Below are 14,067 nucleotides of genomic sequence, written 5' to 3'. Positions count from 1 at the left end.
TGAATTTTCTAATTTAAAAAAAATTATTATTATTCCATGTGTCAACATTGTATTTGCTGTCAAGCCAAAAATTAACAATGTTAGTCTAAGTAGCAATAAAAAGTACTAACTTTTACGATTTCCAAGTTTAGGTACCAATTAGATGTCTATCAGATACAAATTGTCAAATTCAGGTAACTCTGTATATGTTAACCTTAAAAGTTTTATTAATTTCTCACTGAGAGAATAAGATTAATATACCTTTTAATTAATAGGACAAATCTTTTAGGAACGTTTAGATTCTTGTAAACCTTCTTCGCTAATGTAGAGAACAATGTGTAATTACCTCTATAAATATTGCAGTTTGTTGGGATTGACCTGTATAAACAAAGAAACAGAAAATGTAGAGAATGTCGAACATAAATTTTACGTAGAAAACTCCTTCGAAGAGGATAAAAAATCACGGGCAAAGGAGGCTTCGACTTTTCACTAAATGAGTAAACAAACGAGAGTACAATATGGAGAAAATAAGCCTAAATGTACTAAATGTACAATCTCAAACCCCAAAAACAAAGCCCTAACTTGAAAACAAAATTCTCTTCATAGTTATCACAAAAACTCATCTACGACTACATCTTGTCGCCCCTAAAAGAAAAGCCCTATAATACTTCATCTTTAATTGCCTTTTTAATTGGCCTCTCAAAATAAGGATACAATGTCCCTTTAAATAGGCCAAGATTAGAGGTCTAATCATACTAAAATATCCTTGAAGTAATCAGAGTTTAACTAGGAGAAGAAACTCGATTTATGTGAAGAACATGTCGCCACGTCGCAACATCCCCATTCGCGTCTTCACGACGTTGTCCATAGTCGCAATGTCAAAAAGGTTCTTTTCATGATGTTGTCGTTTGTTTGATCAAAAATACAAAACACACCCCACATGGTTAATTTCACTAAACGAAAACATTAAAAAAATGTAAAGAAAATTATGTTTATGTACCATGAAATTTTGATACAACGGCGGAAGTAACAATAACTACGACTTTATTTTGTTTCTCTAAGAGGGCATCATTGATTTGATAAGCATTGTAGTGGGCCAATTTAGCCGGGGCCCAATAAGACCCAATACCCAAAATCAAAATAAATAAAACCCAAAAAATATATATTAAACAGTCCATGACCCATTACATATTAAGCCCGACAGACCCAATTACAACCAAACCAGGCCCCAAACCCTAAACGGCCTAATAGAGCCCCAAACTAAATTTTTCAGAAAACCTAGGGTTCCTCCTCCCTCTCACGCCGTTGCCCCTTTTCGGGTCACCCGAGGTGCCTTGTCCCGAGGTCTACCTCTGTCCTCTGGTTTCTTGCACCAAAATGGCAAGGTCAACGAAAAAGGACGAAAAAGAATAGACAGAAACAGGGAGAAGAAAAAGAAATTTGTAATCGGCTATAAAGCCTAAAAAAATGTAAACTTTTTACACACAATAGAGAATACAAAAGAGAACAAAACATCAATAAAAAATCGGAGGTTGATATCTATTTTCTTTCTTCGTTTCATTATCTATTTTTTTATTTTTCTTATATACGAAAATAAAATAAAAAGAAAAGGGAAGGAACTCACCTTTGTCAGTTTTGTAACGCCGTTGGGACGGCCGAGAGAGCCACCTCCGAGGATAGGTGGCCGGAAACCGAAAGGTTTCTTGGATTTTTTGGGGCTTTTTGTTAATATTTTGGGGATTTTGGACCAAGATTCGGGTTTAGGGATTTTAAAAAGACCGGGTCAGAGGTTTTCCTCTTTTTCGGCCACTGCATACGGCGGCGCCGTCGCCGGTGACTGGTGGCCGACACAATGGCCCCTTCGCCAAATTTTAGGCCGGTGCCTGGAGAAGAAATGGGGGTAGAGAGTTTTTTTGTTTTTTTTTTTGTTTTGAAGAAGGGAGAAATGAAAAATTCTAAATATTTTTTTGGCTTTTATAACACGATTGAACGACGTCGTTTCACCTGGGGGGTTTTAGCGCCAAAACGGCGCCGTTTTGCGCGACCCGACCCACACACAGGGATCCACATGTTTTCTTTTAAAATTGGGGAATATCCCTCTTGGTCATTCCGCATTTTACATTTGTTTCAATTAAATCCTTTTGATTGTTTTTATTTCTTTCAATTAAGCATGATAATTTTATTTTTATCAAATTTTTGTCCCTAATGGAACTACGCGTTTTGGAGGATGGGATTATTTCCCATTTGACCCCTCCTCGTCATCCGTGTGGTCAATTTGATACTTTTATCTTTTATTTGCTCCCGATCTTCCCTCTGAGATTTTTGCTTATTTTTAATTTAGTCCTTTCTTATCATTAAACTAATTAAGTTGTTATTATTATTATAGTTATTATTGTTGTACTAGTTCATTCATTTATTTACCCCTTTTTTACATTTTTATTTTATTTTATTATGGATTATTATTTGAATTCTTTTATCATATATCACGTCTAATTTCACAATATATTAGTTTATGTTTCTTCACTAATTCAATATTGACTATATACATTTTAATGACTTTATTTTATAATTCATTTAAGAAATTTTATTTATATGTACTTTTATGTTTTAAAAAAATCAATAATATTTTTATACAATACTATCATATACATACCTACTTACATATTTTTTATACTTTATAATATTTATACATATATATATACATACACATATGTATTTTTTTAATAAGTTATATATATATGAATATATACCTACTTATATTTTATATATGTTTTGCAACTTATATACGTAACTATATATACATTAACTTACAGGTTTTTTCATAAATATATATACATATTTATATATTCTATATATTTTAATATATACCTTTTACATATTTTCATATTCTATAATTCATGCATGTATATATTTTTATATGTTCTACGATTCATATTTATATTTTGTCTACGTTCCTTTTAATTATTTCTCCACATTTTCATTATTATTTTGAGAGAATGTTTTAATTTTATTTGCTTATTTACTTGTTATTTTATGTAATCGATTTGTCCTTTTTTCTCTTTATTTTTGTCGTGGTTGCTCGTATTATTTATGCTCACATTATCATATGCATAATTGAGATTTATTAATGCGGCATTTATTCATACATCAAATTTAACATTACACCCATTTTACCCGAATTTATAAAAGAGAAAATTTTAAAAATAAAGGCAATACTCGTATTTGGGATCTTCAAAAGGATTGAGCCCTAACGTATTGAGTTTCAATTTCTTTCGTTGAATCTAAATAGTCGAGAATGTTCTTTAATAAAAATGAAACATGAATAAAAAGCTTATTATTGGGAATTCGATACGTTGTGTCCTAACGCATTGGATATGACACGTTGTTTTCTCGAAATGAGGATCTTTCTAAAAAATAATAAAGGCAATATTCAATATTTAGAATTTTGAGAAATTGTGCCCTAACGTATTGGGCTGCAATTTCTTCATCTGACTTAAATAATTGAATATCCTTTTAAATTTTATTGCACGAGTTTTTTGGACAATCTTATTTTTGAGGAAGCGAAATATCATGCCCTAACTCATTGGGTGTGACATTTTCTCTTTCTGAAATGAGAGGATCTTAACGAGTAACTTGTTTTATATAAGGATCGTATTTTAAATCTCTTCAAAGTTTTCAATTTTCGACATTAAGATATTAACTAATCAACTAGGTACCAATTTTTAGGCGTTACGAGGGTGCTAATCCTTCCTCGCACGTAACCGACTCCCGAACCCGTTTTTCTGAATTTCGTGGACCAAAATTATTGTTTTAATAAAATCAAATCGTTCATTAAAAATAAACTTTTCGAGGTGATACGATCACACCTCATTAAAAAGGATTGGTGGCGACTCCCGTTTTTTCGTTTTCAAATCCAAGTCGACCCCACTTTAGCAAAAAAATGGTGTCAACAAGCAAATGATATTAAAATGTCGAAAAGTAAAGAAATATAGAATGGATGTTTTAGTTTTAATAATAAATAAATTAAATATGTAAAACATACTTGGTTCTTCAATTTGTAGAGTCCTCCTTAGTACGATATTAATCCCACGTATGTTCTGATTCATTATTTTTTATAATTTTTTGAACCCACCAGTAACATCTATTTAAGATGCAATGCAAAGGGTAAGTATAATGATTATACAACATAAATTGAGTTGCTGATGGATAACTAACCTATGTTATTTTCGAGTCATGTGTGGACAAAATTAAATGACAAAAATTCAAATTTGTGAAACATAATTGAAGCTATGTCAACATTAATTGGTTGGATGTATGTGTTGGCCTTAAAACAATATAGTTGGATACCCTCAGTAACTTTGCAAACCCAAAATTGTACAACACGTAGACATTTCCTTCTAGGATCTTTGCATGTATACTAAATAATACAAATTAGGAACTCGAAATGTATAGTTAAACTATAGATAAAATAACTTGTTAAATTACTACTTACATTTTTATCTAAAAGTATCATTCCAACTACAATTCATTATCTGCATTATACCTTTTAGAAAAAACAAGAAAATAATTAAAATAATGGGATGAATATAATGATAATTAGTTGTTAAATAAGTAATAATATATATACAACATTGTTTCATTATTTTCTAAAAGGAATTTCAAACCATCGGATGAAGAAACTCGTGAATCATCCTTGCATAAAAATTGGTCTCGGTCAATGATTTAACATGTTTAAATTTCTTCCCTATCTTTTATTTATGGTCATTGCAAAACCTTTTTTTTTTTGTGCCTCTAAGTGAGTTCTTACTTTTTCTTTTTCCCAAAAAGCTTTTAATCTCGAAACCCTTAAGTTTTGGGTTTTTATCGCGACAAAGAATTGTGGTAGAACGGAATGTTAACTGCTCCACTGTTAATTTAGTTTGGTGGAGTGAAAGGCTTCTTTTCATCATTTCTTACTTTACGCTTTAACGTTTCATTCCAAACCTACAATGGAAAAAGAATAAATAAAAAATGTGAATAAAACATAATTAATCTGAATTTTTTAAAAAATTAATAAAATACCACGAAACTATACTAAAATAATTTTAACTATGAGAGTTATCATTTATCTCATATTAATTTAAATTATTCAAAAATAAAATAATCATTTAATACAATGATTTATTTAATTTAGTCAGTGATAATATAAATTTTTTATTTATCTCTTAATTAATTTAAATCTTTTTAAAAATAATCATAACATCAGGGGTGAAATTAGGGGAGCTGGCAGGAACCTGGACCTCCAAAATGAAAATTTTTTTATTTAGGCGTTTTAAAATTTTAAATTAGTAAAAATAAAATTACATTTTGTCCCTCTAAAAATATAATATTTGATTTAACATATAAACTATTAAAATGGTGAAATTATATTTTTAGTATTATAAAAATTATAATTAATTTAGATCCCTAAAATGATTTTTTTGATTTGCATGACATAATTGTTTCGAAAAGAACTTGGTCTACAAACACACAGTTTGCTTTAAAAAAACAAACAAACATGCATGCATGAAATAATTGAATATTTTTATAATCAATTCTCATTCGCATAAAAAACGTCCTCCATCTTCTTCAAGTGAAGAAATTTTTTATTAAAATTGAATGGTACCGTATGATTTGATGTTGATGAAATAATTTGGGCCATGTTGTAGTAAATATTTTCGTATTTTAGAAAATCATGCATCAATCTAACTAATTCGTAACAAAGATTCCATTTTTACGTGAACAAAAATTTGGATCTTCCAGGATAAAGACAAGGCATCAAACATCTGTTAATGTTTTGCTTTATTAAGTGAGAGATATTGGTGGTTTCAATCTCCTAATTTATTAATGCTAAAATTGTGGGTCTCGATAGCTGTCTTAACCAAAAAAAGCATAAAACGTGATCAAAATAGAGAGAAAGTTCCAATGTTTTGAAACCAAAAAAAACAAATTCCTGATTTGTGGACCAACAAAGGTCTTAGAATAACTTGAATCTTTGTAACTTATTGTCGTTATCTCCTAGGTTTTCTGTCTTAACAATTCCCTATTTTCAGACCAAAAAAATTGAATGTGGAAGGTCTCTTCCTTCTTTATCAACTCATGTTTGAACGTTTCTTTTTCATCATTCTCTCCGGAATTTCTCTAAATCAAGATCTCGGATTTTAGGTGATAAGAGTAACAAAGCACTCCCAATTACTCTTATCACCACCATTTTATTTTAACGAGTATGAAGGAAAAGGGTGAATCAGGGCAGGAAAGAAAAGAGAATCCAAAACAATGGACGCTGGAGAGCATTGCGATCGATAAGAATCCGGCTGGTGTTGAAGTTTCTCGGAAATCCATTTCCCAAGAAAAACAACAGGCAGACTTGTCGGGGAAAGCTGGAAGGAATCCGAGTAGTTCTCAAGGGTTAAATCGGAATGTTTCGAAGGCGTCATCCTTTAGGAAGCTTATGAGTACCGCTAGGAAGAGAACAAATGGGCCTCCTCCAACCGGCATTCATAGATTGGACAGAACTGCTTCTTCTGCAGCAAAAGGGCTTGAGAGTCTACGTTTCCTTGATAAAAAGGTCACGGGGAAAGATTCGGATGCTTGGAAACCAACAGAAAAGCGCTTCAGCCAGTTTGCGGTCGAGGGGAAGCTCCATAGGGATAAATTTGGCATCTGCGTTGGTAATATTATTATATATATGCACACACATATGTATACACCCTCAACTAATATTAACATATTTTTTATTTTGATGGGAAATTGACAATGTCTTATATCGTAGGAATGGGAGATTCCAAGGAATTCGCAGAGGGACTATATGATGCTTTAGCAAGGCGTAAAGGTTTGAACCCAGAAGAAGGGATAACCAAGGAAGAGTTGCATTCATTCTGGGATGAAATTACTAATCAAAATCTCGATTCAAGGCTTCAGATTTTCTTTGATATGTATAAATTACCCATGTTCCTATTTTCATTTAAATACAATGCAATACGGAAGAGCTTGAACCTTGTTGTTACTTTTTTTCCAGGTGTGACAAGAATGGAGATGGTAAGCTGTCAGAGGACGAAGTGAAGGAGGTGAGAACTGAAACTAGCACTTTGTGAATGTGATTTCTTCTTTATATTATACTTAATCTCTGCGGTGTATGTAAGTAGATTATAATGTTGAGTGCCTCCGCTAACAAGCTTGGGAGACTTAAAGATCAAGCCGGAACATATGCATCTTTAATCATGGAAGAGCTTGATCCTGATCACTTGGGATATATAGAGGTTAGGAATTATTGACCAGCTAAACAGATTCATTTAAGTTAACTAGAATTATAATCATTGTCAAATTTCTCTTGAAAAAAACAGCTATGGCAGCTAGATATTCTACTAAGGGGAATGGTTGCCTCGAATGACCCCAAGCCTGCCTGCAAGCGGGAGAAGAGCCTGGCAAAAGCTATGATCCCTAAAAACTATAGAACTCCAATCAGCAGATACAAGACCATAACTATAGAATATTTAAATGACCACTGGAGAAGAATATGGGTTATTTTCCTTTTCATGGCCGTAAACTTAGGCCTCTTCTACTGGAAGTATGTCGAGTTCATTGGTTCACCTACGTATGAGATCACAGGCTATTGTGTCTGCGTTGCTAAAGGTTCAGCTGAGGCTCTCAAGTTCAACATGGCTCTTGTTCTCCTTCCAGTGTGTAGAAGAACTCTCACTTGGCTTAGATCTTCATTTCTCAACCAGTTTGTCCCTTTTGATGACAATATAAACTTCCACAAGTTGGTTGCTTTGGCAATAGCCATTTGGTCCACCGTCCATACGTTTATGCATCTCGCTTGTAATTATCCGTTAATAGCAAGTTGCCCCAAAGCAAAATTCATGAGAACTCTTGGACCTGTCCTTAATTACAAGCAGCCAACTTATGCAGATCTAGTAGACAATGTTGTCGGCATTACTGGGATACTTATGGTGGTTATTATGTTGTTTTCGTTTATTCTGGCAACACATAATTTTAGAAGAAATGTTGTCAAATTACCTTGGCCATTTACCACCTTGGCCGGCTTCAATTCCTTTTGGTATGCACATCATTTGCTGATCTTGGTTTATGTCCAAATGATCCTCCATGGTTACATCCTCATCTTCGAAAAGCCCTGGTACCAGAAGACGGTATGTATATATGTTGGATTAATTAAACTCCAAATCATTCTTGAACAACATTACTCAAAACGTTAATGGGGTTAACCCTCTCATCCTCTACAGACTTGGATGTATCTCATTGTCCCAATGTTACTCTATGCTAGAGAGAGATTCCTTACCAGGTTCCAGGATCACAAGCATGTGGTCCATGTCATTAAGGTAGTTCATATAAATAACCCTCCCTCTTTTCATCTCTTTTGCATTCAGTCTCGGAATCGTAATCATATCTGTCATGTTATTGGGACATTTTCAGGCAGTGATATATACAGGAAATGTTCTAGCCATATACATGACCAAGCCTCCTGGATTCGAGTACAGAAGTGGAATGTATCTGTTTATCAAGTGTCCAGATGTATCAAAATTTGAGTGGTACATATATATATATATATATTATGTAATCTTGTCTTAGATTTGTCAGAAAATGTTATCCAAGCCTCAGAACTAATTATCATATGTTTACAGGCATCCATTTTCCATCACTTCGGCACCTAAAGAAGACTACTTGAGCGTCCACATTCGGGCCCTAGGGGACTGGACTTCTGAACTAAGAAATAAATTTAAAAAGGTGATAAAACAAGTATTTTGGCATTAATATCTTCCTTCTCAGCATTCCTTTTTTTCCCCTTTTTAGCTGTTCTCCTTTCTGCACTCTAAACCAAAAGAATTCAGGTTTGTGAACCCCCCACTGTGGGAGGAAAAAGAGGAGAGTTACTGAGAATGGAAACTAAGACAGTAAATCATGCATCAGGTTCAAGTAATTATAGAGGCCCACAACAGGAACAACAAAAGTAAGTCAATTGTTGGTTCAAGGTCATTTTACGACCTCTCGATACATTGTTTTCAGTATATACTAACATATATAGCTTTGGTTTCTTGGCACAGTTTTCCAGAGATCTATATCAAAGGGCCATATGGAGCACCAGCTCAAGACTATAATAAGTATGACATCCTCTTTCTTATTGGCCTGGGAATTGGAGCAACTCCATTTATCAGCATCATAAAAGATCTGCTCAGCAACATCAAACCAGTGAGTTAATTTGGAAGGAGAACAAAAAACAGATGTCCATTTGTTTTGTTTTTAACAATGGAAATAATTTGAATGACACAGGAAGGTAAAGAAGAAGAAAATTGCAGCTGTTTGAAGACTGGTAGGAAGTATCCTGAAAGGGCGTATTTCTATTGGGTGACCAGGGAACAAGACTCCTTCGAATGGTTTAAAGGAGTTATGGATGACATTGCAGAATTTGACAAAAATGTAGGTTTCCAAGTTTTTTTAAAAAAACTTTATATTTGTCTCAACATATGATCTCAATCAACCCTTGAAATTAATGCAGAAAATGATAGAGATGCACAACTACTTAACAAGTGTGTATGAAGAAGGCGATGCACGGTCTGCACTCATTGGCATGGTGCAGAAAATGCAACAGGCTAAGAATGGAGTTGATATTGTCTCAGAAAGCAGGGTAATCTTATTCACTTGGTTACCATGGCCTGAATATGTTTAAGATAAGCTTATTTCTTTCTTAATTTCATCTTTTGACACAGATAACAACACATTTCGCAAGACCAAATTGGAGGAAAGTTTTCACTGCAATGGCTAACAATCACCCAGCTTCGAGAATAGGTATAAAAACCAAACTGAAACCTTCAAATTTTATAGCTCATGCCCAATGTTTTCTTTTTGTCTTCCTGAATTTGATTATTGTTGCAGGTGTTTTCTACTGTGGAAGTGCTACACTTACCCAAGTATTAAAGAACCTATGTCATGAATTTAGCTTAGAGACATCAACTCGGTTCCAATTTCACAAGGAGAACTTTTAATAAAGCAATAGTTTCAAAACTGGCTTTACGACACCAAATGATGGATAGAGTTGAAGAAACTGGTTCGTAGAGACACATCCAAAGAGGAGAAATTTGTGCAATCAATCCAATATTAACACATTGTAAAACCCTTAGGATACAACTTCAATTTTCATGTTGATTTCATTTATACCATTTAAATTATTCCCCCCCCCAAAAAAAAAAAGAAAAGATTGTGCAATTGGATTTGGTGTCTTTTGTCGCATAAATTGTACGAAAAATGGTTGTAATTTATTTATTTTGTAATACCCAATATTTTGGTGCAATTCAAACGTGAACTGATAAACAATCAACATTGCCTTGCATGCATGCACGGATCACGTCGCTTGCTTATTTCTTTGTAGTAATTAACATTTTCGGCTGTATGTACACCTTTTATTGCTCTGCAAGCTCTCTGAATGCTGTCTTGATATACATTTAATTAATAATTTGCATGTCTTTTACTTATAACCAGCGGAAGGCACTTGCACGGGAAGATAGTTATATACAAAAATATTTTAATGTAATTTAAGTGTTAAAAAATATTTTATAAAAATAAAATATAAACTACGTATAAAACTTGACTTTTTTTTCACAAAATAACACTATTTACATTATTTTTTCTCTTAAATATTATTTATCAGAAATACATAAAAAAAACTTTGCCTGAAAAATTAATTTTTCAAAATATTTTATAAAATTTCAAATAGAAAGTTAATATTAAATGATCAAATATACCAATTTTAAATAGATGTGGGATGACACATTCAATAAAATTTTAATACTAGAATTTTGTTTTAAGTCAAAGTTGTTACATTTTACTTTTTTTCAGTGTTAACATAATATATGATATGTTTGCATCAATGTTTTCTCATTAATTTCTTCATTTATTCTTTAAGTTTTTCTTCTATATTTTATTTTTTTATTTAAAAATTTTCTCCTTTATATAAATACAATTAATTATGTTTTTTATTCCATTTCTTTTAGTGTGTAATTTTTTGCCTCCCATTTTTCACCTTTAAAATTTTGTTTAATTTAGGTATAATCTATTACATATAAATTATATATGTTAATTTTTTATAAAATGTCTACTTCTACTGATAATTTCTCAAATTCCTTAAACGTGCTCAAATCGACATCTTCCTGATTGTTGCAATAGAAATGACCTACTAACATAAAGCTCAATCGAAAAATTATATATATTAATAGAGATTTCATTTTTAAATCAATATGTTGAAGACTTACCAAATTTTCAAATTTGATTAAAATAAAAATTGTATTTATAGTAAAAAAGTAATTAAGCAAGAAATAACATAATTATTTAAAATTAGTCCCCAAACAAAGTTTGGTGTCTACCGAAGATTGAACATTTAAAAAGTTAATTTAGTGTGTTTTAAAATGACTTTAAAAAATATAGCAATTTAATCTTTATCGTGTTTTAAAAAGTGATTAATTTATTGGCCATCTTCAATTTTATCACGCCATTGCAGCTTCTTAGTAGAGGTGCTCATGGGCCGGGTGACCCGGCCCAGCCCGACGGTCCGCCCAAAATATAGGAGGGTTTGGGTAAAAATATAGGCCCGAAATATGGGCTTGGGCAAAAAAATGAGGCCCGATTAAAAAACAGGCCGGGCCTCGGGCACCACTTTTTTGGCCTGGGCCCGGCTCGGCCCGAATATAATAAATATTTTTATTTTTTTTAATTTTAAAATACTATTAAAATACTTTTTTTAAATTTTTTAAATTTTAAAATATTTTTAAAATATTTTTAAAATACTTTTTTTTAATTTTTTTAATTTTAAAATTTTTTTAAAATAATTTTTTTAATTTTTAAAATAAATTTTTGATATTTATTTAAAAAACGGGTCGGGCCGGCTAGGCCCGAGCTTATGAATTTTTTCCCGGGCCGAGCCTAGGCAAAATTCTAGGCCCATATTTCGGGTCCGGCTGAGCCCGGCTTAGGACCCGGGCCGAAATTTTTTTTGGGCCCGGCCCGAACCCGGCCCGGTCCGGCCCAGCCCATGAGCAGCTCTACTTCTTAGTGTGGTTGTTCTAAGATTAAGATTAGAAAATTTTAGATAAAAGTTGTATGAACGATGCTTGCAAGTGGTGAAGGTGATAAGGACGGTCAAGCCAAGGATCGGTCCACCTAAAAGGTCTGCATTAAGGACCAGGGTTTAGATCCGAAGACGTCGATTGTAGAGGAATCGGTCCTTGCACTAGCTGTATCCTGGAAAGACTAGCTAATAGGAGGATCCTCTGCCTTAGGAGAGTTGACTGGAACACCAGAAATGGAGATGGGGACGGAATCTTCTCTAGAATTTGCTAAAGGAGACATCAAAAAAATCATCCATCAATGGAATTCCCTCTATTGTTTTTTTCTAATAGGATCAATTAGATGCTTATTAACGATATGGCTTTGATGGTAGTGATAAAGCTGCTTGGATGGAATATCGGTTTTCTCTCAAAATAGGATTTTAAACTTATGGAGACCCTCAGTGCCTTTTCATTTGATGGATATAGAGAACGGCTATTTTCTGGTTAAGTTTCACAGCAAAGACGATTACGATAAAGTTTTGTCCCAAGGGCCTTGGATTGTTTTTGGCCAGTACTTAACAGTTCAACCCTAGTCCAAAGATTTTAATCCTGCAAAACCTTACCCGAGTTTGGCCAAATCTTGGATTCGGCTTCCTAGTCTGCCAGGGCATTTGTACAATCGGAAAATCCTTTGGGAGATTGGAGAACTGATAGGGAAAGTTGTTAGGCTAGATTTTAACACGGATAGTATAGGGCCAGAGGAAGATTTACTCGCATAGTTATTGTTGACATGATTTTTTTGATAAAACGGGATCGACTTAGATTTTAAAAACGAACACGAAAACAGGAGTTGCCACCAATCATTTTTGATAAGGTGTGATCGGATCACCTTGAAAAGTGGTTGTTTTTAATAAACGATTTAATTTTATTAAAATAACGATTTTGGTCTACGAAATTCAAAAAACGGGTTCGGGAGTCGGTTACATACGAGGAAGGATTAGCACCCTCGTAACGCCTAAAATTGGTACCTAGTTGATTATTTAGTGTCTTTAGTGTCGAAGATTGAAAACTTTGAAGAATTTTAAAAATACGATCCTGAAAAATTTTCAAACAACATGGGTTGGAATTTAGGATTTTCTTGTTCCGAAAGAATATCACATCCAGCACATTAGGATACGATACTTTAAACTCTCGAAACCAAGATCACCTTATGATTTCCAAAACCCATACTTTGAAACTTTAAGAGGGTATTTGGCTATTAGGCTAAACGAGAAATCGAAACTCAGCACATTAGGGCACATTTTCTCGAATTTCCAAACGCAAAACATTGTCTTTATTATTTTGTAGAAAAATCCGAGAAAACAAGATATCATATCCAATACGTTAGGACACAACGTGTTGAATTCCCAATAATGAGGTTTTTATTTATGTTTTTTGATTAAAGAGCATTCTCGATTATTTAGATTCAACAAAGAAAATTAGAACCCAATACTTTAGGGCTCAATCCTCTTGAAGATCCCAAATACCGAATATTACATTTATTTTCAAATTTTTCTCTTTTTACGAATATGAGTAAAAATTATATATGACGGAATAACAATTATGATAATGTAAAATATAAATAGCACGAGCAAAAATAAAAATAATGAAAAGATAAGATAAAAAAACAATTTAATTATGTATACACAATATCAAGTAAATAAACAAATAAAAACCGAAGCATTTTAAAATATATATATATAATAATGATAATAATGAACATGTAAATGAATAAATAAATGAATATGTATATATTTAAAATTACGAAAGAAAAAAAAAAGGTGCAAGTATATATATGTACATATATGTATATGAGAATTATAAAATATAAAAAAATATAAGTATGCATGTATATGTTCATGGAAGTGAAGTAAAAACTATGTATATATATATAGGCGTGTATAAATTATAAAGTGTATAAAGAAATACAAGCATGCATATATACATATATATAACAAGTTATGAAAATATGTAT

General features: G+C 32.5%; 1 protein-coding gene across 1 annotated transcript; it reads left to right on the top strand.

Annotated features, from left to right (window-relative positions):
* The first annotated feature begins 6,096 nt into the window (after positions 1-6,096).
* On the top strand, positions 6,097-10,303 carry LOC107954066 (putative respiratory burst oxidase homolog protein J). Its single transcript, XM_016889539.2, has 14 exons — positions 6,097-6,668; positions 6,770-6,932; positions 7,016-7,064; positions 7,143-7,256; positions 7,341-8,147; positions 8,241-8,336; positions 8,431-8,546; positions 8,640-8,742; positions 8,847-8,965; positions 9,060-9,204; positions 9,286-9,432; positions 9,512-9,640; positions 9,723-9,801; positions 9,889-10,303. The coding sequence occupies exons 1-14, from the start codon at positions 6,224-6,226 to the stop codon at positions 9,996-9,998; spliced, it is 2,622 nt and encodes an 873-aa protein (XP_016745028.1). The 5' UTR covers positions 6,097-6,223; the 3' UTR covers positions 9,999-10,303.
* The last annotated feature ends 3,764 nt before the right edge of the window (positions 10,304-14,067 follow it).

This window comes from Gossypium hirsutum, chromosome D07, assembly GCF_007990345.1.
Source record: "Gossypium hirsutum isolate 1008001.06 chromosome D07, Gossypium_hirsutum_v2.1, whole genome shotgun sequence".
Taxonomy (NCBI): Eukaryota; Viridiplantae; Streptophyta; class Magnoliopsida; order Malvales; family Malvaceae; genus Gossypium; species Gossypium hirsutum.
The sequence above is the reverse complement of the archived record's forward strand: the minus strand, read 5'-3'. Positions and strand labels throughout refer to the sequence as shown.

Excerpts from the sequence above, each read along its gene's own strand:
- LOC107954066 (XM_016889539.2), top strand. The coding sequence starts at position 6,224 with ATGAAGGAAAAGGGTGAATCAGGGCAGGAAAGAAAAGAGAATCCAAAA. Across the intron at positions 6,933-7,015 it reads CTTCAGATTTTCTTTGATAT|GTGTGACAAGAATGGAGATG; the intron begins GTATAAATTACC and ends CTTTTTTTCCAG. Across the intron at positions 9,433-9,511 it reads TTGCAGAATTTGACAAAAAT|AAAATGATAGAGATGCACAA; the intron begins GTAGGTTTCCAA and ends AAATTAATGCAG.